The 23,553-nt window shown below is 53.6% G+C and overlaps 1 protein-coding gene across 1 annotated transcript in view; it reads right to left on the reverse strand.

Annotated features, from left to right (window-relative positions):
- The window catches only part of PPP2R2C (protein phosphatase 2 regulatory subunit Bgamma), a 154,031-nt gene that overhangs the window by 36,235 nt on the left and 94,243 nt on the right, over window positions 1-23,553 (reverse strand). Inside the window, exons 2-5 of the mRNA XM_010370045.2 lie at window positions 22,556-22,653; window positions 19,980-20,145; window positions 17,465-17,577; window positions 14,196-14,373 (exon numbers count right to left, since the gene is read on the reverse strand). Of these exons, the coding sequence (XP_010368347.1) occupies window positions 14,196-14,373; window positions 17,465-17,577; window positions 19,980-20,145; window positions 22,556-22,653 (555 nt within the window). The remainder of the gene's footprint in view (window positions 1-14,195; window positions 14,374-17,464; window positions 17,578-19,979; window positions 20,146-22,555; window positions 22,654-23,553) is intronic.

Raw genomic sequence — 23,553 nt, forward strand, 5'->3', positions numbered from 1 at the left:
ATTCAAGACATAGGCATGGGCAAGAACTTTATGACTAAAACACCAAAAGCAATGGCAATAAAAGCCAAAATAGACAAATGGGATCTAATTAAACTAAAGAACTTCTGCACAGCAAAAGAAACTACCATCAGAGTGAACAGGCAACCTACAGAATGGGAGAAAATTTTTGCAATCTACTCATCTGACAAAGGGTTAATTTTCAGAATCTACAAAGAACTTAAACAAATTTACAAGAAAAAATCAAACCACCCCATCAAAAAGTAGGCAAAGGATATGAAGAGATACTTTTCAAAAGAAGACATTTATGCAGCCAACAGACACATGAAAAAATGCTCATCATCACTCGCCATCAGAGAAATGCAAATCAAAACCACAATGAGATACCATCTCACACCAGTTAGAATGGCAGTTATTAAAAAATCAGGAAACAACAGGTGCTGGAGAGGATGTGGAGAACTAGGAACACTTTTACACTGTTGGTGGGACGGTAAGCTAGTTCAACCATTGTGGAAAACAGTGAGGCGATTCCTCAAGGATCTAGAACTAGAAATACCATTTGACCCAGAGATCCCATTACAGGGTATATACCCAAAGGATTATAAATCATGCTACTATAAAGACACCTGCATATGTATGTTTACTGCGGCACTATTCACAATAGCAAAGACTTGGAATCAACCCAAATGTCCATCAGTGATAGACTGGATTAAGAAAATGTGGCACATATACACTATGGAATACTATGCAGTCATAAAAAAGTTCCTGTCCTTTGTAGGGACATGGATGAAGCTGGAAACCATCATTCTGAGCAAACTATCACAAGGACAGAAAACCAAACACCACATGTTCTCATTCATAGGTGGGAACTGAACAATGAGAATACCTGGACACAGGAAAGGGAACATCACACACTGGGACCTGTTGTGGGGTGGGGGGAGGGGGGAGAGATAGCATTAGGAGATACACCTAATGTACATGACAAGTTAATGGGTGCAGCAAACCAACATGGCACATGTATACATATGTAACAAACCTGCACGTTGTGCACATGTACCCTAGAACTTAAAGTATAATAATAAAAAAAGAGCACTTGAAATGTAGCTAGGGCCAATGTTGAAATGATAATATTTGGGGTATATTTAGTTAAATAAATTGTATTATTAAGATTTTTATTACTAAAATAATTTTATCATTAAAATTTATTTTACCTGTAAAAAAAAAAAAGAAACTCCTTCATCTCCTGCTACCAGAGGCACGGCCTGCTCTCCTGGAGCCCAGCCATGCGAGCTCAGCCACACCAGCCCCACATGAGGCTGGAGGAGGTGGCTGCACCTCCAGGAGCCACAGCAGCCAAGCTGCACCAGTCTGCACCCCGGTCGTCCTCTCCTGTAAGATGGGCACAGGAACCAAGGGCTGCTTGCTCCTCTACGGGGCAAATCTCTGCTGACTGGAAATAAAGCCAGGTACGTGAAATGAAGAAGCATCACTGGTTCAGTCTGGCAAGGAGCTCAAGTGAGGAGCAGGTATGCAAAGCACTCCACAAACGCCAAAGCAGTGTGCAAGTACTCATTCACATCATGAGGGGCCCCAGTGGAGACCCCACAGCAAGCTAATCGAAAAACCACAGCAAGTAACTGAACTTTGAGACATGGTGATAACCCCAGAGAGCTGTGCCCCAGCACAGGCCAGGCAAATAGTCCACTCCTGCAGGCAGGGACTGCCCATGTGCCAACCCCACCCAGGAGGAGGGGGAGGCCCAGGGCCCGCAGTGATTTGCCCAGGGCCACACGCAGAGCCCTGGCAGTGTAAGGACTGAAATCCTGGCTCCCTGACTTCCAGTCAGCCTCTTTCCCGCTGTTCTAGAGTAAACTCATTTCCACACCATCTACAGCTTTCCCCATGGGGTTGGCACCCCAAGAACCCTGATGCCAGCCTGGCTAGACTGGCTTGTGTCCTCAGCAAGGGGGACGCTGGGTGCAGGGCAGGGATCCATGAGAGAGAGGGCTGCAGCCTTGGGCTCCACCAATTTCACCGAGCACAGTGAGGCTCATCCAGATGTCTCATCAGGAGCCTGCTCTCAGGATAGAGGAAGCTGTCGCCATGGCAACCAAGCAACCACTGGAGTTAGGGATGGAGGCAGCCCTGCCAAGAGCCACGAAAGGCCTCCTGCATGAACTCACCAGGGATTCTGGATGTGGAGGTGCCCTAGAAGGCCTCCTGCACACAGAGGTCATCTTGAAAAACTGCTTTTTCAGCAAATCTTCTCCAAAAGATGACCTGACTACAAACATGAGCTGCAAACACTCAGACCGAGGCATGTCAGACCCTACAGGAGGATTCCTGGCTGCCGTAACAAAATGCCACAGACCGAGTGGCTTATCAATATGTGTTTCTCATAGCTATGGAGGCCCGAAGTCCAATAACAAGGTGTCAGCAGGGATGGCTCCTTCTGAGGCCCATCTCCTCAGCCTGCAGGTGACTGCCTTCTCCTTGTGTCCTCACGTTCCCATTCCTGCGTCTTAGCATCTCTCTGTGGGTTCTAATCACCTCTTCTTATAAGAACACCAGTCAGATTGGATTAGGGTCCACCCTACCAGCCTTATTTTAACTTAATCACCCCTTTAAGGCCCTGTCTCCAAATACAGTCTCATTCTGAGGTTCTGGGAGTTAGGGTTTAACACATGAATGGGGATGGGCAGACACAATCTAGTCTGTAACAGCCTCCTTCCCTTCTCCACTCAAAACACTTTAATGATGATGCAATTCCTCTTGGGGAGCAGAACCCAGCTTGCTGGAACCATGGGAAAGGTGCTGTTCTATTTCACCACTCCCTGCACAAGCCACTGAGCCCTGCACACTCTCTGTGTGATGAGCCCATCTTCACAGCTCTGCCACAGCCCAGCTCAGGTGATTCGTAAGTGCTTAGAACGGAATCAACCAAGCTATGAAAAAGGAAGAAAGTCCTGACTTCTGAATCACAAAGCCCAGAGCCTCGAAGTCCAGCCCCATTGCCTAACATCTGTGTGACCTCTTGAAAACTCAGCCTTCCTGCGCTCTGCTTCTCTTATCTGTAGAACGGGTTGATAACTTCTGCTTTGCAGGGCTGTAATGAGGATTTCACCAGATGACATATGTCACAGGACCCAGCACACGGCTACAGTTAAATTGAAGTTAGTTAAATTAGAATTCCCAATCAGAGTCTTTCTCTCCCTCTGGGGAAAAAAGCATACAACTAAGCAGGATGCAAAAGGTACAGTGCTTGTCACCCCCTGGGAGGTCTAGGAGGGTCTATGGCAAATGGCATGCCTTGGTTTCCAAGAATTGGGAGAGGGAATCCAAGGTTGGACAGAGACGGGACGTGCACCCAGGCAGCGGCACCCCCACAGCACTGAGAAGGAGCAGACCAGACCCTGCCCTGACTGCCGGGGCTCCCAGCCTGGCAGGGAAGCAGATTTAGCTCCACGATCGATCAATGGCCTAAGAGAGACACAGGTGCTCGTGTCAGAGATTTATAACAAGGCCCTGAGATGGTGTAGAGTCAGGGAAGGGTCCTCTGAAGCCCATGGTGAGTAGGAGTTATCCCGGCAGAGTCAGCAGGTGGGAAAGTGTTTGGGGTGAGTGTGTGTGTGTGTGTTGTGTTGGAGGGGGTGAGAGGGTTGAAGAGCGGGACTGCAAGCCTCAGAGGTGTGAGAGGCTGGATGGCTGAGCATGAGGGAGGGAGGCAGAAAGGGCGAGAGCCAGGCTGGAGAGGATGCGGCACCAGCAGGTCTTGGAGGGAGCATGGGCTCTGTCCAAAAGGAGAGGAGTTCTAAGGGTTCTAAGAGGGAGGGAGAGGCTCCAGGGTGATGGCGTGTGAGCTATGAGGGTAGAGGGGTCCTGACATGAGGCTGGAAGTGGCAGGACCCATCCTGAAGAGGGAAGCAGGCCAAGGGTCTGGGGCTCAGGACTGGGGTCAAGAGGATTTTAACAGGGAGCGAGTTCTAGAAATGCCAGGGAGGTCTGTCAGGAAGGGACAGGAGGCAGGCCAGGGTCGCACACCTCTACTATGCCACCTGCAGGGCAAACGGGAGGACTGCCATACAGCTACTGACAGCCATGCTCATCGCAAAACAACCTCCAATCTATCCTGCAATTGGGCCTGTCTTTCCACAGGACCTATAGCAAGAACCAAGAAATACGGCTGTCTCAACAGAGCTGGGCAGGCCATCAGAAGGACACTGGGCTCAGAGGGGCCTTCCGCAAAGGAGCCCACCTCTCAGAGCCCCTCTCCATTCTGCAGAGTTGGGACAGTGACAGCCCCCACCTGGTCAGTGGTCATGAGAGTGAAATGCAACCGGTGGCATCCTGCATTTGTTCATCCCAGCGCCAGGCAGGCTGCAACTGGGGTTGTTACCATCATGCCTGAGAGGCAGTGTAGCATGACAGTTAAGTGCATGGCTATGCATCCAGGTGGCTTAAGTCTGAATCCCAGCCCTGGCACCCCCTTTCCCTGTTTGACTTTTGGTAGATTACTGAAACTTCTTGTGGCTTTGTTTCCTCATCTGTAAAGGGGGGATATTAATAATGCCTACCACATTGTGTTGTTGGGAAAATTCAACCAGTTAACATGGACAGCGTGCTCAGAACACCGTGTAACACAGCAAGTAGTGACAGTGGGGTGGGAGGTGGAGATGCTGACCTCCACGCAGCAAGGGCTCACAACAGGTCAGCACCACGGACAGCGCCATTGCACTGCAGGAAGCCCTCAGTCATGGTGGAGGCTGACTGACCAACTGCCTGGCCTTGTGAAGGCTCCAGAGCAGTTGTGTGCTGGTAACTTGAACAATACCCTCTCTTCCGGGGAGGGGAGAGATTGATTTTGTAGTGTTTGTAGATATCTGTAGAAATCCTACCACCAGGCCGGGTGTGGTCGCTCACGCCTGAAATCCCAGCACTTTGGGAGGCCAAGGCGGGCGGATCACGAGGTCAGGAGATCGAGACCATCCTGGCTAACACGGTGAAACCCCATCTCTACTAAAAAAACAAAAAATCAGCTGGGTGTGGTGGCGGGCGCCTGTAGTCCCAGCTACTCGGGAGGCTGAGGCAGGAGAATGGCGTGAACCCGGGAGGCGGAGATTGCAGTGAGCCGAGATTGCGCCACTGCATTCCAGCCTAGAGAACAGAGCGAGACTCCATCTCAAAAAAAAAAAAAAAAAAAAAAGAAAGAAAAGAAACAGAAAAAGAAAAAGAAAAGAAATACTACCACCATGGCCAAATTCAAACTGCCAAAGAGATGCCCATGAAGCTGGATTTGGGAAGAGATGTGCACACCTGGCTGTTACAAGCCATGTGTGACCTTGTGTCATGCCAGCAGCTAGCAAGACAGAAGGTTGCACATAACCAGATCAAGGGAGACCTGGCAAGGACAGCCCACCCGTTTAAATGAAAGCCAGCTTCAGGACACCAGTCCAGCCAAGAGAGGGGGAAACTGGTGTCCAGGAAGGTGAAGCAACCTGCCAGGGGACCACATGGCAGGCCCAGGACAGAAGCCTCAGTGCCAATGCCTTTCCATCAAGGACTTTCTAAGGAGACCAGGGTCCTCCCCACCTTATTCTAACACCCATCTCACTTTATTGTGCTGGTTCCATTCTTTGAGCATCTACTCTGGACCAGGCATTACTCCAGGTAGATCAAACAAGGTCCCTGCTCTCATGAAGCCGCCAGTCCAGGAGGGAGAGTCAGGAAATGAACAGGGAATGAGGTAGGGGCCAAGTCTTAAGGGAAGGGGCTCGAGGGAGTCAGGGAGGGGAGGGACTAGTTCCGACAGACTGGTCAAGGAGGGTCTCTCTGAGAAGGTGTCCACTGAGTGGATGAGGGTGGAGAAACTTCACAGACAGAAGGAACAGCCAGTGCAAAATGACTCTGCTGCAGGAGATGGCTGGAAATATGGTGAAGGGTAGGGGGCCAGGAAGGCTGAGCCAAGGGAGCAAGGGGAGAGAGGAGAAAGTGAGCCAGGGAGGGGCCAGGGCCAGCTCCTGCAGGGCCTCGGAGGCCACAGAAAGGGGTGGAGTTACTCCAAGTTGGAAGAAGTTGCTGAAGGATTCTGAGCAGGGAGTGACATGATCTTGTCATTTTTATTTTTTTCTCATGTTGTAGGAGAACAGACTGTAAGGAAACACCTGGGGAAACACAGCTAATGAAGCAATGATCCTGCAGCTCAGTGATTTGCCAGGCACTGTGCTAAAGGCTTCCCACATATTATCATCGCACCCAGTCCTCAAGCAGCCACATGGTGTCAACAGGGGCTTCTCCTCACTTTACAGGTGAGGAGCTGGGGCACAGAGAGCCCAAGTGAGCTGACCAAGGCTGCAGAATCCCTATGTCTTGGGGCCAAGGTCTGAGCTCTGGCAATCTGGCTCCTAGACCTAAGAAGGGAGGCCAGTCAGGTCACCATCATGATCAGGGTGAGACAGTGTCCTGGACACATGCTGGGGACACAGAGGCAGGTGGGCTCTGGGTGCATTTGGATGATGGGATCACGGGACTCACTGAGGCTTGAGCAAGAAGAAGAGTATCTTCTTGCTCACCTAGAAAGTTCACCCAGGCAGCATCAGGATCCCCATTCACTCACAAAGTGCCTTCGCGCCAATTATTAAAAGACAGCTCTTCCTTGCAGAACTAAAAAGACAAAAAAGTCCCTTCTTCCCAAGGTGCTTGGCTTGGATCATCACCTCTTTTGGGCAGCAGACACCCCATACAACTATACTTGCAGGCCCTGCCAGAGACCCTGTCTGCTTCCCTAGCACCAATGCTCAACACAGAGCAGACTCTCGGCCAGTGCTACTGAATGAACCAGTGAATGCACAGAACCGCGGGCAGGTAGCGGCAGAGCTGGAGTCAGAACCCAGGGGTCCAGACTCCTGGCCGTCAGTTGTACGTATCTGATACGCTGTGAACAGAGCATTTCTGAGCAGGGCACCCCAATCTCCCTCTCTAAATTAGCACCATGGGCAGGATGAAAAGGCAGCCTGTAAGGTGCCCGACAGTGGGTCATGGGCTGGTGAGGGTTGTGTGTCTGCGTCGCATCAGGCCCCATACTCATCTGCCATTCTCCCTTCACAGCTCCTGGTACAGGAGACACACTCCCACGGGGTGGATGTGATAAAGGGGGTACAGAAAGACTGAGTGACTGATCAGGGTCAGTGGCAGACGCAGGGGTGGAGCCCGGGCTCAGGATCCGTTGGCCCAGCACAGAGCCTGCAAGCAGAGGGACCGTGTCTGCTCCCTCCTTTGTTCCTGGCACAGAGGACAAGCTGAGTCTTCAGGCAGGCATGGGCTGAGAGTTCTGAGCCTCCTGTGGTGAGTCGCTGCACCCCCTCCAGCCCACCTGGCCACGGGACCTGCTCTGTAAATGGGAATTAGAAAAATGTGCTCCAGGCCGAGGCTTGGTGCGATGCCAGTTCCCACCATGAGAAATCACTAAGGGAGAGAAAAATCAATCGAACCCTCTTTAAAATTATCTGGGTGCTAAAAATAAAGCAGAGGTCTATCCACTGAGACTTCCTGCGCAATTTGTTACCTTCAAGACGCATCAGACACAAGAAAAATCACCCAGTGCTGCATTAACAGTCTCAAAATATTGGTATTAAAGGACGCGAGAGGCTGCTTAAACAGATGTTGAAACTGCACCGTGAAAAAAGGAGTTTTACCCATCAGAGATGCAGGGATTTTATGAGAACCAACCTTAAATATCTTAGGGGCTGTTGTTTAAGAGACAAAATAAACCATCCTCTTGCTGGGCTCCAATTAGGCACCAGGCTCTTTATGTGAAAGATTTCTTTAGACCTTACAAATATCCCTTATAAAAGGGAAATTTCCCATTTTGCATTCAGGGAAGCTGATGGCCCAGAAGGCTGAGCAATGGGTCTGAGCCCAGGGCCGCCAGAGCCCAAAGCCTAGGCTCCTTCTCTTGCACTTTAGGGTTTGGGGTCTCTGATTCCCCACGAGCCCAGATCAACAAGGAGGTGTCTATATCCTAAGACCACACGGAAATGGTGAACTTCCAGCCCACTCCACCTACAACCGTTCACAAGCACCTCCTATCAAGGTACTTATGAAAGCCTACTTTCGGGTACTTAGGAAACCCCTGAAAGCCTACCACACAGGGCATGCAGAGAGGCCTCACCCCGGGTTCCTCATCTCAGGGCTGTCAACACAAAATGGCGGAGGCAGAAAACTCAATGTGACCAGGGGGCAGCCAAGGAGCTGCAGGCTTAGAGGGGCTCTGACCAGCCTGGGGAGGTGTGGCAGGGACAGGGCAGAGGCTGTCCCAGGCAGTGGGCTGTGAGATACTGCATGTGGGCAAGCAGGAGTCAGCCAGGGCAAAGAGGCAGATGGCACGGTCAGGAGAAGGGATGGCGGATGGCAGTGCTCCACCCCACCCTGCCCCACCCCAGGGACCCAGTGGCTGAAGGAGTGAGCCAGTGTGACCAGAGAGGTGGGCAGGGGCTGATCACCAAAGGCACAGGGCACTGTGGATGGGCTCAGGCTTTCTTCAGAAGCCAGAGGGGAACCCCTGAGAGCTTTAAGGGGAGCTGACATGGTCAGACCAGAGGTTCCGATGAGCCAATTTCACAGCTGTGCAAAAGGCTCTGTGCAGGGCAGGGTGAGATTCGGGCAAGTGTCAGGGGAGAGTAGAGAGGGCTCAGCACCTGTTTCCATTCTGAGGGTGAGGGAGAGGGAGGAGGCTGGGAGGGCTCCTGTTGCTTGAGCCTTGGTGACTACACCGAGACAGGTCACAGAGCCGCGGTATCACCAGGCTCCCTCCCTCCATCTGAGAGCCAATGACGGCATTCCAGCAGAGATGTCCTCTGAGTCACCTTTCTCATTGTGCAAGGGTCAAAGCAATGCCATCTTTTTCTCCTTTACTAAAAGACGTTTTCCTTTCTCTTGATACGGTTACTCAAAGTCAATTTTGCTGAGACGGAAAGTGTTAGTGATTGGACTTAGGAGACATGACGCAGTGGAAAACTCCAGTAGGCACGGAGGACTGAACAGCGTCATCGGGCCAAGTGAGGACCCCAGACAGCAAGGGTCAAAAGGACGCGAACCCCAAGTCCAGCCCACGCCTTTCCCTGGCTCTGCGTGGGCGCAGGCCTCCCGACCCTGGGTTTTTCTTGTCAGGACTAATCACAACTGTCACCCTCTGACAGCCAGAATCCACCCTACTGAGATTTGCTCAAAAGGTGTCTCAAAAATTCAGAGCAATTCCCAGCTCTGCATGGGGTCTCAGCTGCCGTTCTGGCCTCCTCCGATGTCAGAAATGAAACGCCTCCTCTCAATTACTCGGCTGCTGTCAGTCCCATCGCGGCACCTGCAGCCCACAGTCCCGACACCTTCCCTGCCAAGTGAGGCTTGTCTCTGTGGTGTGAACCCTGGGTCCCTGTCTTGTCACTGCGGCAGCAGGCCATGGGGAGTCAAGCAGCAACAGGCCATGGGGAGCGCCAGGTGCACTGAGGTTCCCCAATGAACTGATCCAAGCAGGGAGGTTTCCATGGCTACCACGTGCCCCTGGAGACTCCACTCAACTCCTGCCAAATGCCTAAGTTGACTGGTCAGGGCTGCCTCAAGCCCAGCTCAGAATCTTGTGCATGCTATAGACACACATTCTTCTATCACTAAGGCCATTTCGATAAATTAATACGATCATTTTCACAGAATGGGAAGTTACACAGAGATCTGACACTGAGTTACATGGCAGGGTGTGCGGCCAGGGATGTTCCCAGGATCCACCGAGGCCCCCGATCTGCCGACACTCCTCCCTCGTCACTGTCCCTTGCCTGGCTCAGATTCTTTGGTCAATAATCATTATTTTCACTCCCTTGCACACACCATCAGCTCCATATCTACATCTTCACTTGGCAAAAACCACACCCCTGGCTCACCCTGCACTGACCTGAGACCTGCAGCCAGCAGCAAGCGTGGCTGGAGAGAAATGTACATGGCTGTGCTGGCTGGGCCACCGACTCCCTGTAGCATCCACGGACCACCCGCTCCAAAGCCGGGTGTTTTACCAATGGTTTATCATGTGTCCACTCCTGCAGGTAGAATCTTTATCTAGTTCCAGCATTACCCACAAGGCCTGGCACACAGTAGGTACTTAATAAATACCTGCTGGTAAATGGTGTGCTCTGCAACATGTGGACAGGGCATAATCTGTGTGTTTGGGACGGGGCAGGAGGCAAGGCTCATGGTAATGGCCAGGGAGGACTTTGCAGTCCTGGGATGAACCAACCCCCTTTTCTTATTCACAACCAACTTGTTCGAATGTCCTGTGGCCAACCCGATCCAAAAATAGTTATGATACCACCCAAATCTATGACATCTCCATCCTTACAATCTCACTCCTCCACCGCCTCCCACCATGGCCACGTTCTGGACCTGCCTCTCACTCTCTCTCCCCGGGTCTCCTTGCTGGTCCTCAGGCCGCCAGCCTTGTCAGCTAGAATCCAATTCACCCACGACACACACCCATGGCACCTCCAAAGCTGACTAGTGACACGCCCCTGTTTACGGTACATCAATAGCTTGATAGCTTCCCATCCTCTGGAAGCAGGGAGGTGGGAAGTCAGCACAGCCTCCAGTAACGTAATATAGATGCAGACACCGAGACAGGATTCAACCCTTCTGATGAATGAGGGAGGATGTCTCTGTTTTCACTCTCCCACCTTAACACTGAAGCACATGTTTACCTCCATCTTTTCAGAGAGAACCAGCTTCAGGGTCTAAGGGCAACCTGGAGAGAGGTTGCAGCATCTGTTCAGTAGCCGCTGGCCACATGTGGCTATTTCATCTGAAGTATGATTAACCAGAACTAAATCAAATTAACGATGTCGCTCCTCAGTCACCAAGCCACATTTTAGGCACTCAGTAGGCACATGGGGCTGGTGGCTGCTGCCAGGTGAGTGCAGACAGAGCGGTCTATTATTACGGAAGGTTCCAACAGGCCTGAGGCTGGATCTTATTTCCACCATTTTGTGTGCATCGCCGTTATGGTTGCGGCTGCCTCCTGTTTATGGTATGTGATATACTTTAACTTAGGATGGTGAAATTCAATTCCCTTTCAAAAGAAAGTTACTTAGGCAAAAATAAAGCAACTCAATTTAAAGAAAACAATTTTTTTTTAAATGGGAAAAGTAAATGGAAGCATGTGGGGCACTGCGGAGGCAGTCAGAGCTGTGGGGGTTTTGTGAATGACTGGCTTTCGGGGCCCCCTCCCCAGGAGAACGCCCCCTGCCCACACCATCCACAGCGCCACAGCTCCGGCACCTTCCGCCTCCTCATGCATCTGCCTCCCGCACACCCATGCTCTCAGGCAGCCTCCTCGAGCCCAGGGAGCTTCCTACCCAAATTCCTTCTCTGGCCTCCTCGGCGGCCCCCGCAGCAGCTTGTCCAGACCCTGGGCTACAGCAAGGATGGCTCCCTCCCTTCCACTGCCATGGCAGGGCTGTGTCCCCCAGCAGCCCCTGAGCCCTCCAGGGAAGGGGTGAGTTTCTGTCATTCATCCCTGTGTCCCCAGGGCTCAGTGTGGACCTGGGAGTAGAAAGGCACAGGGAACGAATGGTTGAATACATGAAATGAAGCAGTATTCCTTCCATACTCCAGGGCTTCACGGTTCTTCAGAAAGGGCTTCGGCACCCATAGTGTCCTGGAATCCTCACAGCAGCCCGGACAGAAAAACCGCAGCAATTACCATCCCCACCGAAGTCCAGCAGGAAGGAGGTGGGGGCTCGAGGAGGGTGGCTGCCACTGTCCCAGGGTTGCAGGGGGCAGGCCAAGGCCAGGGTGAAAGCCCTGGACCAGGCATGGAGGCCCGAGCATGAGCTCCGGCTCTGCCCCTGCTAAATGGGGACTCTGGGCCAATCCCTCATCTCCTCCAGCCTCCATGTCCTCATCTGTGACATGGGGTGATCATCACATTACCACTGTCTCTGAGCACCAAGTGAGACAGTGAACGGCAGGCTGATTTGTAAACTGTACGGTACTGCCTAGGCCACTCAGTGAGCCCCACATCCTCCCCATTTGCAGACCTGGAGCCCCTGCTAGGAGACCGCCTCTCCCCCACATCCAGGGGCTGAAGGCGGAGCTGACTTCCTCCAGCACCAGGGAGAGATACAGGAGTCCGGCCTGGCCAATCACAGCAAGGCATTCACCCCCAATGAGAGCCCACGGGGTGCCATCTAGGGTCCTGCTGGGACAGTTCAGAGAGAACTGGTCTCATTTCTCCTGTACTTTATTCTGGGAGGGTGGGGCGTGAACTACTGGCACCTGCGATTGAAGCCACAGGAGACAGCAGAGGCAATCAGCTCAGAGAGCCATCGCCCATGCTGCTCCAGCCCCTGAAGCCACCAGGCCTGAAGCTCTCTTACAGTTACCCACATCTAACATGCTCGTGCAGCAGGAAGAGTCTAACCAACCGCTGCTGTGAGCACCGTGGACTGGTGGGGCCCGATGGCCTTTCAGCTTCAATGGAGGGTCAGACAGATGTCCAGCCCAGCCCTCTATGTACAGAGAAATCTGAGCTTCAAGCCTTCAAAGCGGCTCGGGTCCCAATCCTTCCTGGAAACTTTCTGGCCATCCCAATCCAGCCTCCTAGCTCTGGGCACTCCATGCTTTTGGGACAGGAGAAGGCAGAGACTCTGATGTTTCCTGACACCCACCAAGTGCTGACTTAGTGTTGGGCACATCACACAGAGGGGTTCACTGATGGTACCCTGCAGCTCTATGAGGAGGGATGATTGAAAAGATGGAGGCTCAGAGACAGAGATCACTCACCCAGGGTCACAGAGCTTGAAGGTGGCAGTCAGACCCAAACAGACTTTCTGCCTCCGAAACCCACACATGTGCCCCGCACCCTCTGGCTGGCTCAGGGGACATCCGATGCTTTGCTCTGTTCCCTTCCTGCTGTTTCCTGAGGGTCTCCCTGCCCAGCGGTCTCTGGCTGTGCCTGGCTCTCAGCCCACAAAAGCCAATTTTTACTCTCTTTCGCCCTTCCCGGACTGCTCCCCGCCTCCCCTGCTCCCCACAGCTATCCTGGCTTCTATTGCTCCGAGGGATACAGCCCACTGGTGACTGGTGCTGGGTGCCCAGGCTGCCTGGAGTTGGGAGGCCATCCGGTTGCATGGAGGCTCTCAGGAGGGTCTTCCCACCCCTTCCAAGACACACCTGGGCGGCATCCTCCACAAAGGGCAGTGTAGTGTGGAGGTTAGAAGCGGGGAGTCTGGGCCTGAGGGCCTGGGTTTCAAGCCCAGTTTTGACACTTGCTGGCTGTGAGCTTTGAGCTAGTTAACTTGAGTGCTCTGTGACTCAGTTTCCTCATCTGTAAAGGAGACTTATAACAGTACCTACCTCGTAGGGTTGCTGTGAAGATGAAATGAGTTAAAATGAATGCCTGTTGATGTCAGTCACAGAGCCTGGCACACAGAGCCTCACTGTATGTTGTTATAATTATTATCATCATTGTTTGTATGCAGAATAGTGACATCTCCGCGACCTGCCTGCCTGCCCACCAGCCCCCGCCTCCTGCTCCCACCAGCAGGTCAAGCCTTGCCCTGCCTGCAGGCCGGTGCTCATGCCATCACCAGCTCTCCCCTCAGCAGTCGGCGGGAATTGTCAATGCTGCTGCCCCCAGCTTGCCCTGACACGGGAACACCAAGCAGGGGGCTCTCAGGACCCCAACTCAGCTGGGCTTCTGACACCCTGGTTTGCGCCCAAAGCCCTGGTTGGGGCCCCAGTGCTGGTCCTCTTAGGCTAACACAGCCTGCCTTGGGCCCTGGTGGGGAGGGCCCCGAACAGCCTCCAGTGGACGCTGAGCCAGGCCAGCAGTCCCTCATCCAAAGCAGCTGAACCCTGAACTCTGTCTCCTTCCTGGCCGCTGATGAGGCCCCAGGATGAGGGGGATCATGGCCACCCTGAAGGAGGCGATGGGTTATGTGTGATGCTCAGCAACCGTGATTTTTGTGGTTTTCAGAAACAGACGTGACATATGATTCTGTATCTGGGCCTCACACGCATACTAGGAGCCAGAGGTGCCTCACTGAAGAAGTTAAACAATGCAGCCACCCCGAAACCAGCTGGCTGCCAACCAACCAAACCCGCTGCCCACCGGAAGCCACCCTGCCTGTGGGAGGCACCGGCCAGGCCATAGTGAAGGATACTGAAGCTCCTGTCAGTGATGGCCAGGTGCCAGAGGTTGATGCGCAGGTCATCCGCCGACATGTAGGTCTCGCAGTCACTGTTGACGGAGATGGAGTTGATGTGGTAGGTGTGGCCATTGGCAAAGATCCTCCGAGGGCTCACCTCCACCATCAGGTCCATGGGCTTTAGCACCGGCACCTGCAGAGGATGGGGAGGCAGGGAGGAGGTGAAGGCCAGGCGGCGGCATCAGGACATAGCATGCCGTGGGCACGTGATCCAAACTGGAGGCTGGAACACAGGGGTGGGCGTCCATCCTGATCCTCCGTGGTCTGAAATAGGCAGTGACAGATGGCAAATGCCTGCCGCCCACCAGCCCTGCATGAGAGGCGTGAAAGCTTACCCGCTGTGGGTCTGTGAATAAGTGGCTGAACCCTCCTATACCCCAATTTCCTTAACTCTAAAATGAAATGAAAAGATAATGTGGCAGAGCCAGCCAATTGTCTACCAAGCCTCCTCGCCTCCCTCCTGCAACACAGTGCTGTCACTGGGAAACAGCTGTCTACATGTGGACTACATTTCCCAGCAGCCTTTGTGCCCAGGCATGGTCATGTGACTAGTTCTGACCGATGGGATATGAGCAAAGTGATGCCTGGCCCTGATACAGTTAAGCAGCGGGAGCACCTCCCCATGGTGGAAGGTGAGGACCCAAGCCTTGGGGACTGAGACTCACGGGATGGGGATGGAAGGAGCCTGCAAGAGAGCTGTATCCCAACCAGCACACCCACACTGAACCTTCCCATAGTGAGAAATGCATTTCTGAGCTCAGCCCTGGACTGATGGGGTTGTTTTGTTACAGTGGTGGAATTAGCCTGACTCATACGAACTGTCATCTCAGATGGTTGGTGTGAGGGTCCTTGCCATGGCATCAGACATTGGACTTTCACAGCCCCGAAGGTCCCTTGCACAGCCCTGACCAACCCTGAGGCTGTCATCTGGTCCCATCAGCTTTCCTAGCCAGCGAGGCGTCACCTCTTGCTTAACTCTCCATCTCTCTGGTGCTCAGTCCAAGGCCTAGCAGAGAGGCTCTCCAGTGAATGAGTGAATATGTGAGTGAATGAATGAAAGGGCTGTGTCCCTGAACTCTCAGGGAATAGCTGAGATGGGAGGTGACAGCCTTGGTGCTGCAGTCAGAGTGACAAGCACTGAGCTCCTTTGGAGCAGAGGCAGCTCTGCAGCCCACATTAAATTTCCCCACACACCAGGGCACCCAGCGTGTGTGTGTGGGAGTGTGCATGGCTGAGAGTGCATGTATGAGTGTGTGCATATAAGTGTGCATGCATGAATGAGTCTACGTGTATGTGCATGTGTCTGTGCGTGTGTGTGTGTGTGTGTGTGTGCAGCACCAGTGTGAGTGCCAGCCTGGCTCTGGGTGGTTTTTGTGTCGCTGCCTCTGTGTCTTTGCTTCTAGGTTGTGTGCCTGGGAGTTGGTGTTAGTGTGTCTGGACTCCTCCAAGGCATCCTCCCTGCATGTATTCCTGTGTCAGATATTTTAGGTAAGCTGCTAACCTTCCCTTCCTTCAGAGTGCAGCCACTGCCCACCCTGGGGATCCCTGGACTCTCAGGAGAGACAGGGAGTCCAGCAGCTCTGGAGGAGGGCAGAGCATCACTGGCCCAGCAAAGTCTTGGCATCTCAATCTGCCTTCCCCTTCCTTCTGGCAACATTGCTTTCTGTTTTCTCCGGGCAGCCTTGGGACCCAATTTGCCCAGTGCTCCAGCCATTCGCTGCCATCCACCAAACCAGATCTCAAAGCCAGTTTTTTAGTAAAGGGAGGAAGAGAGAAAAGAAAACCTTCCCTAAGGTTTGGGGGTTTCATGAGTAAAACATGCTGCCTCCACAGAAGCCACAGTCTAGTCAAGGCGAGAGGCAAGGAAGATACAGATACTAAGGACAGACAGTGTTGGATGCAAAAGGCAAGAGTGGATACAGGAAAGATCACATTTTTCATCTGGCCTGTGCAGAAAGGTTTTACAGAGGTGAAGGCCAGTAGAGTTTTATAGGATGTATGGGAGTTCACCAAATTGACCAAGTAAAGAAAGGCCTCCTGGGGTGCCCATGGCCTCTCTGTGTCCCTCTGTCACAGCACTGACCGCCAGTGTGATGGTGATTCCATGTCTGTTTCCTTGGGGGCTGGGGACACGTTGGGGACAGGTACTGAGTTGAACCTTGCTCACCTCTAGGGCCCCAAGGGCTAGCCCAGGGTCTAGCGTGGAGCAGCTCCTCAGTAAACAACAGCTGCCTCCAGTGTGAACTGCGCAGGGTGGGTAGAACGCTGTGCAGGGTTGGCACTGGCGTGGGTGGAATCGGAAGCAAACAAGGTGAGAGGCAGGATGAGGACAGACCAGGGCACCCACATTCTCAGTGACAGTTAAGTGTCTTGGGATGTGTGTGACTTACAGAGAAAAACCTCCAACGCTGGGAGGGACATAAACAGGATTTTTATGAAGGCCACTGGCTCTGCCCCAAACACTAGGGTGATCAAGATGTGATCGCTGTATCCCTCCCTCTACATGAAACCCCCATAACCTTTCTTGGGACTGGGGATGGGTCAGGGGGCACCATCACCCTCATTACTCAAGATCGAAGCTAATTGGCTGCCCACTTCCTCAGAATTTATTTGTGCAATTTGCCGGTCATTTAAGCCAATGTATTTAAACATTTATTTCTTCTTCTCAGGAAGAGCATTGACTACCGCTTTATATTTATGCAGCTTACTGGATATTGGGCACGTGGGTGTCTGTTTCAGGTATGTCTGTTTCAGGCCTTTGTAGATGCTGCAGGCCTCACATGGTCCAGGTGTCCCTCTGCTCTCAGTAAAGGACTCAGGAGCCACAAAGCTCTGCTGACCCATTCTCCTTCTGCCTTGGCCTACTCACTCAGTTGAGCAGTTTTAGGTGAGTCACTGTCTCTCTCTGGGCCTCACTTTCCCCCTTCTTATAACAAGGGATTATCTGCCTTGCTCTCCACCCTCAGCTGTAGGTGAAAAACACTTTATAGCCATGCACCGTCCCTGCATGCTCACAAAATGCCTAGAAGAAACGTGGTCATCTCTGTGCTGCTGGTGAGGAAACTGAGGCAAGGGGCAGGGAGATGCCCGTGGCTGCCCAGCAGCCAGCAGCCCAGCCACGGTCTGCACTTGACTCTGGCTCAAATCTCAAAAGGTTTTAGAGCCCTAAAATCCTCAGGTGTAATAAAGAGGCGTGTGCCTGCTTCCTCCTCGCCGGAGCTCACCTGCAGTGATGTCACTGTGGACAGGTCCTTAAGTTTCCCCTCTTCATCCTTCAGGTTGTATCCTTCAGGCCTTTTATCTCGTTCGGTAATCTTCCATAATTTGATAGTTTTATCTTTAAAAACAGAACAAAATAAAACAAGTCACATAATTAACCAGATGGATGGAAGAGAAGATCCACTTTAGGAGGTCATGAGGCACCTCCCGGGGGAGGAGAAGGTTCTGCCAGCAGACGGCTTTGGACCAGAACTGCAGCTCTGCCTCGAGGCCTCCAGCCTTTGGCCTCCCTGCAGACTTCAGACCGGCCAGCCTCCACGGTCACGTAAGCCACTTCCTTAAAATAAATCCCCCTTTCTCTTTCCCACTCTCATACCCTACTGATTCTTTTTCTCTGGAGAACGCTGACTAATACAGGAGTCGAAACAAATGGCACCATGTTGATGAGAAGGAACTGGGAAGAGAATGGGCGTCAGTGGGGCATTTGGAAGGTACCCAAGGCCCTGCCATTAGGAAAGAGTGAAGCCGGGATTCAAAACCAGGCTGGGAAGCTTCGAGGGAAGGGGAGCGTAGGGAGTGCTGAAAGACAACCTTTTCTCCAGAGAGGCAGGAAGAAAGTGGCATGTCTTTTTTTTTCTTTTCTTTTCTTTTGAGACAGGGTCTCACTCAAATCACCCAGGCTAGAGTGCAGTGGCACCATCTTAGCTCACTGCAGCCTTGACTTTCCTGGTCTCAGATGATCCTTCCATCTCAGCCTCCTGAGTAGCTGGGACTACAGGCTCTCACCACCTCACCTGGCTAATATTTTTATTTTTTTGGAGAGATAGTCTCGCCACATTGCCCAGGCTGGTCTCAAACTCCTGGGCTCAAGTAATCCATCCATCTCGGCCTCCCAAAGTGCTGAAATTACAGGCGTGAGCCACTGCACCAGCCTGACACGTCCCTCTTAAATATTTTTAAAAGGAACAGTTGCATGGGGCTTAGCACTCACCCGAGGCTCCTGTCCCCTGGGGCCTGCCCTTCGGGAGGACCTCTCATGCCCTGCTGGCTCAGGTGACAGCTTTGCTGGGCAGGGCCCCTTACGGGACACAGACCCTGCCTTTGGGGTGCCTGGTGGGAGAACACCATCAGAACATCAGGTGCCCAGAGCGGGGGTGAGCCTGAGTTAAGAGGAGCCAAGGTATCACAGGAGGAATGCCTGGCTCAGTGGAGAGGTCAGAAAAGGCTGGCACCCAGCGAGGCTTATAGGATGAGGAGGGAGTTGGCCAGATGCAAGGTGAGGACAGCCTTCAGGCACAGGTGGGCTGGCAGGAACTGAGCCTAGTCAGGTTCAGGAAAGCATCGGAGGCCCTGCTGAGGAGCTTGGACATCCTCGGGGAAGGCGTGGGGACAGCACCTGGAAGCCTGGCTGGTGCTTGTGCAGCAGTTACTATTCTCAGGGGGTTGAGCAGCCACCATTTCACGGACCCCAAAAGGGAGCTGTGTCCACCCTGCTGAGGCTCAGGAAAGCAAGGCCACTGCCTAAGGGAGGCAGGGCAGGGACAGAATCCAGGTGTGTCCTGGCTGGACACAGTGTCTCATGCTTGTAATCCAAGCACTTTGGGAGGCTGAGGCAGGCGGACCAGCTGAGGTCAGGAGTTTGAGATCCACCTGGCCAACATATAGTGAAACTCCATCTCTACTAAAAAATACAAAAATTAGTTGGGCATGGTGGTGGATGCCTGTAATCCCAGCTACTTGGGAGGCTGAGGCAGGATAATCGCTTGAACCCGAGAGGCAGAGGTTGCCGTGAGCAGAGATCATGCCACTCTACCCCAGCCTGGGTGACAGAGCGAGACTCTGTCTCTCAAAAAAAAAAAAAGAAAAAGAAAGAAAAGAAAAGAATAGAATCCAGGTGTATACTACCCGACCCCAGGCTGCCTGGGTCAGCAGAAGGCCCAGGTGAAGGAGGATGGGCGGGGGGCGTGAGTAGGGGACCCAGGCCCATGGTGAGCCAAGCAGGACAGCCCTTGCCGCTTCCTCAGAGTGCAGCCTGGGAAGCAGGCATCGGGCCAGTCCCCAGGGCCTGAGGGGCACATGCTCCTCCCTGAGGCAGGAAGATTAAGAGGCCAGCCAGGGTCCTACACCAAGGCTGCTCCCACTGCCCCGCAGGGCCGTGGTGACAGCCCCAGTTTGGGGGTCTGGATTCGGCATGGGGAGGAGGGGTTCGCTTTGTGTCAAGTGTCCTCTGCATCTGCGACCTGCATCCTTGTCCATCACAATCCCTCATCCCAAAACAAAGACCTATAAAATGGCCCGGACGGCTCTTTTCACAGTGGAGGACAGCCCCGTGTCCAGCCATGGGGAGCGTCTGAGGGGGTCTGGCATCCTCACTCATGGGATTTACATGCTGCTCAAAATATTATTTTCTAGAAGTTCTAAGACACAGAAATGCTCACAATATAAGCGAAATACAAACCAGCATTTGGTAGAAACATCTACAGCCCGTGCCCCTGCATGCGAGGCCGGGCGGCGCCTCACCGTTGGTGGACAGGAGCGAGTGGGCGGCGTTCTGCTGCGGGAGCCACTTGATCTTGTTGATCTTCTCCTCTATCTCCAGGCTCTTGAGATAGTCAAACTCCGGCTCGTGGCTCTGGAAAGTGCTGTAGACGTCGTACTCGCCCTGGCTGTGGGGCGCATTTTTACTCTGCAGGGAAACCCAGAGAAGGGGCCTGAGCACCGCGACCCGCAGGGCGATGGCTAGGACCTCCGGGAACCCAGCAGGGCCGGCCGTGGGACCACGCGCCCAGCCGTGCCATGGATCCAATTCGAGGGTCAAATGAAACTCTCTGCAGTTTAAGCGGCCCATGACTCGCAGTGTGCCAGGGACAAGCCCTGCTCCTGCGTGATCCCACGAGCACGCACACCCGAGCCAGCTCACTTGCTAATGCGAATGTTCCCCGGCACCTGCTACATGCTGGACACCCCGCTAAGTCTTCCCCACACCATCGCATTCTACCCTCCAGGCCTCCTCTGCTTGAGCACCATGACTCTTCCCATTTCACAGACCAGCAAACAGAGACTCAGAGGGGAAGTGACTTCCCAGAGCCATGAGGCCACTCACTGGCCAGCACCCCTCTGCTGAGGCCTGCCTGACGCCAAGGCCGAGGCTCTGGCCACCCTCGTGTCTCGGGCCCTGACCTGCTCCTGGATTCCATGTGTCCAACTCAGGCCTGACTTGAATAAATGAATTTAGGAGCAGACTTTAACATTGGGACAGAATGTCTGGCAATGTCAGACCTGGATTAGAATCTGTCCCCGGCTTTCCTCAGCAGTGCTCGGCCTGGTTTAGGGAACAGAGCTCTTTCTAATAAAGACCCCTTCACCATGGGGCTCCCAAAATAGTCAGGTGATGAGTCCACTGTGTGTGCCAGGGACCACGTTCCCAGGAGAGAGTTCAAGTTCATACGACAACATGAAACCCCAACCAGCCCAGAACGATTTCAAGATTTCCTGGTAATTTTTTTTAAGTATCTATTTTTATATTTCTGTCCCTGTCTTGCTTTTGAAAAGCTTCAAAGTTCTCCAATATCTTTGCCTCCAATTCACTTCACTTCCCACGAGCACTCGTTATGACAAAGGTCAGTGGGGCCAGAAGGAAGAAAACACTAAGGGAGAAAAATTCAAAATGGAGAAAATCGCATCAACCAATCGAATCTTTCTGCAGCTTGGCAAAAAGAAGGCTGAGCTTCGCGGTGCCTGGTGGGACACCTGGTGCAGCTGGTGAAGCCCACAGGTGCTGGCAGAGTGCTGTGTTTGAGGAACTGATTTGCAGCTAGGATGTGCCCCTTGTAAACTATTTTAACCTTCTGCACTCTGGGCTTCTCATCTGTAAAATGAGGGGAATAGCCGCACTGCACTGCACCCATAGGGTCACCGTGAGAAGGATTATGTAAGCCATCAAGATAAAGTCAGATTCAGGGAGCCTCAGCTCATGGGCCATGCTCAGGAGTGAATGGAGGGAGAGATGATTCTGCAGGTCCTCTTTTCGCCCCCGCTTCCTCCCCTCCCTCCTACCTCCCCTTCTCCACCTCCTCTTCTCCTCCTCCCCTCCCCCTCCTCTCCTGCTCCATCCCCTCCTCCCTCCTCCTTGGTTTCCTGGATGTCTTCTGCAGCTAATTCCAGGCACAGTCCATGTTTGCTGGGGGAGACGCCCCTCTCTGAGGCTGGGTGGTGTGTGATGTTGCTGGCCACCATCCTGGCGTCGGGCAGCCGGGCTTCCATCCCTGGTCTGCTGTTCGCTAGCTGGGTGGCTTCTCTGAGTTCCCGCATCTGTCACAGGAGTGTGGATCTGACCCTCGGAGGTGAGCAGCGCAGAGTAAACGAGAAGCAACTCCAGAATACTCAGCAAGTGTTCTCAGTAAATGGGCTTTCGTCCCGAGGCTCTTTCAGCGTTCCAGAAATGTGGTCCTGGGCAGGCTGTCCAGGCCACTGCTGTCTTACCGAGAGTTCTGCTGGACAACAAGCCTCCGGGGGTGGGGGTGAGGACAGGGGTGAGGACAAGGGCCCAGGCCTGAGCAAAAACCACCTAGCCCAGCCTGAGGGCTGTGACAGCTGGGCGAGAGTGAGTCCTCCCGCTCCCCAGTCTGGCCAGGACAATGCAGGTCACCCAGGCAGAGGAAGGTTTCACTGAAGCCACGAGCTGGGGCAGCAGCTGGCTGTGCCACATCCTGACCGTTCGTCCGGGGTCTGGGACAGAGCGTGGGATGCAGGGAGCTCTCCGCAAACATCGGCTGAGGGCAGGGGGCTCAGATCCCGGCTTTGCCAGCCCACCAGGTGCACTCCCCCCACCACCGCCCACCACTCCCCCTTCAGCATTCCAGAGCATCCCATTCCCACCCCTGGAATCCATGCCCCTGGGAGATGCGATCCAGGCAGGACGCCCCACACCTCCTGTCAGTTAAAAGCCCTCCTTTGGGTTGGAGTATAGTCCCCTACCACCTCTCGCCACACCACCCCTTATCCCCCTTATCCTTATCCTCCTCCCACCATGCCCACCTCCCACCTGACTCTGCTCCCCACTCCTCCCACCTCCCACCAGACCCAGGGCTTCGCACCTCTGGTTCCCGCTGGAAGATGACGACCCGGCCGCCCTTGTCACCTGTGGCCAGCAACTCTCCCGTGTGGTTGAACTCAACGGTAGAGATGATGTCAGCTGGGAGGGAAACAGCAAGACAGGAAGGGGTGGCTGTCAGAGCCCGCCTCTCCCGGGTGCTCAACAGTACCACAGAAATAGTGAGCTCCCCACTCCCAGAGGCCCCACAGCCCTGGGCAGGAGGCAGCAGGGAGCCCGAGGGGTCAGGAGCATTGGCGAGGGGCCACTAACCTGTCCCCTCCTGCCCTCCTCTTCCCGCTACACTGGCTGCAGGGCAGAGATTTCGGGACTTGGCACAGGCCTGGGGTGACCACAGTGGCTGGCAGACTTTATAGTAACTGGACACTCATGGTAGTATCCGAAACCACCTGGATGTGGCCTCTTCCTCCTGTCTTGAACCCCCGACCCCCACCCCTGCCACCCAGGCCCGCGTGTTCCAGCAACCTGGGTCAGGGAAGCCCTTCCCAATATCTCCGTAGACAAGCAAGGCAACCCTCTGCTAGGGGCCCACTCAGGGCTTCCCACATAGTAGGATGGAGGTGAATTACCCCCTCTCCTTCAGACTCCTGCTCTGTGGCCCCACCTCCAGGCAGGCCTCCGGGATCGCTCTCTAATCTGTGCTCACAGAAGCGGAGCTCAGCCCTGCCTGCCCTGACCCTCCCTGCACTTCATCCCAACCGTGTTTCTTCAGGTCGCTCAAGAACCTTTCCTTATGGAGTCACCCCCATACCTGGAGTCTTCAATGCCCAGGGCTGGCCTTCCTGGATGGGCAAGTGTTTGGAGAAAAATGACAGCCCCATCTCCAGGCCCCACTTTTTGCATGTGGGAACTAGGGGAACACCCCTTCCGTCACCAACATTCTCAGGTTCTAAGAGTCACAGAGATGAGTGGCCTGCACATTCTGGGTGGCGAGCCCTGGGAGTGGGGGAGAGCAGGGGAGGACGGGGCCCTGGCCTAGAA

The sequence above is a fragment of the Rhinopithecus roxellana genome, chromosome 2 (genome assembly GCF_007565055.1).
Source record: "Rhinopithecus roxellana isolate Shanxi Qingling chromosome 2, ASM756505v1, whole genome shotgun sequence".
In the NCBI taxonomy this organism is placed as follows: Eukaryota; Metazoa; Chordata; class Mammalia; order Primates; family Cercopithecidae; genus Rhinopithecus; species Rhinopithecus roxellana.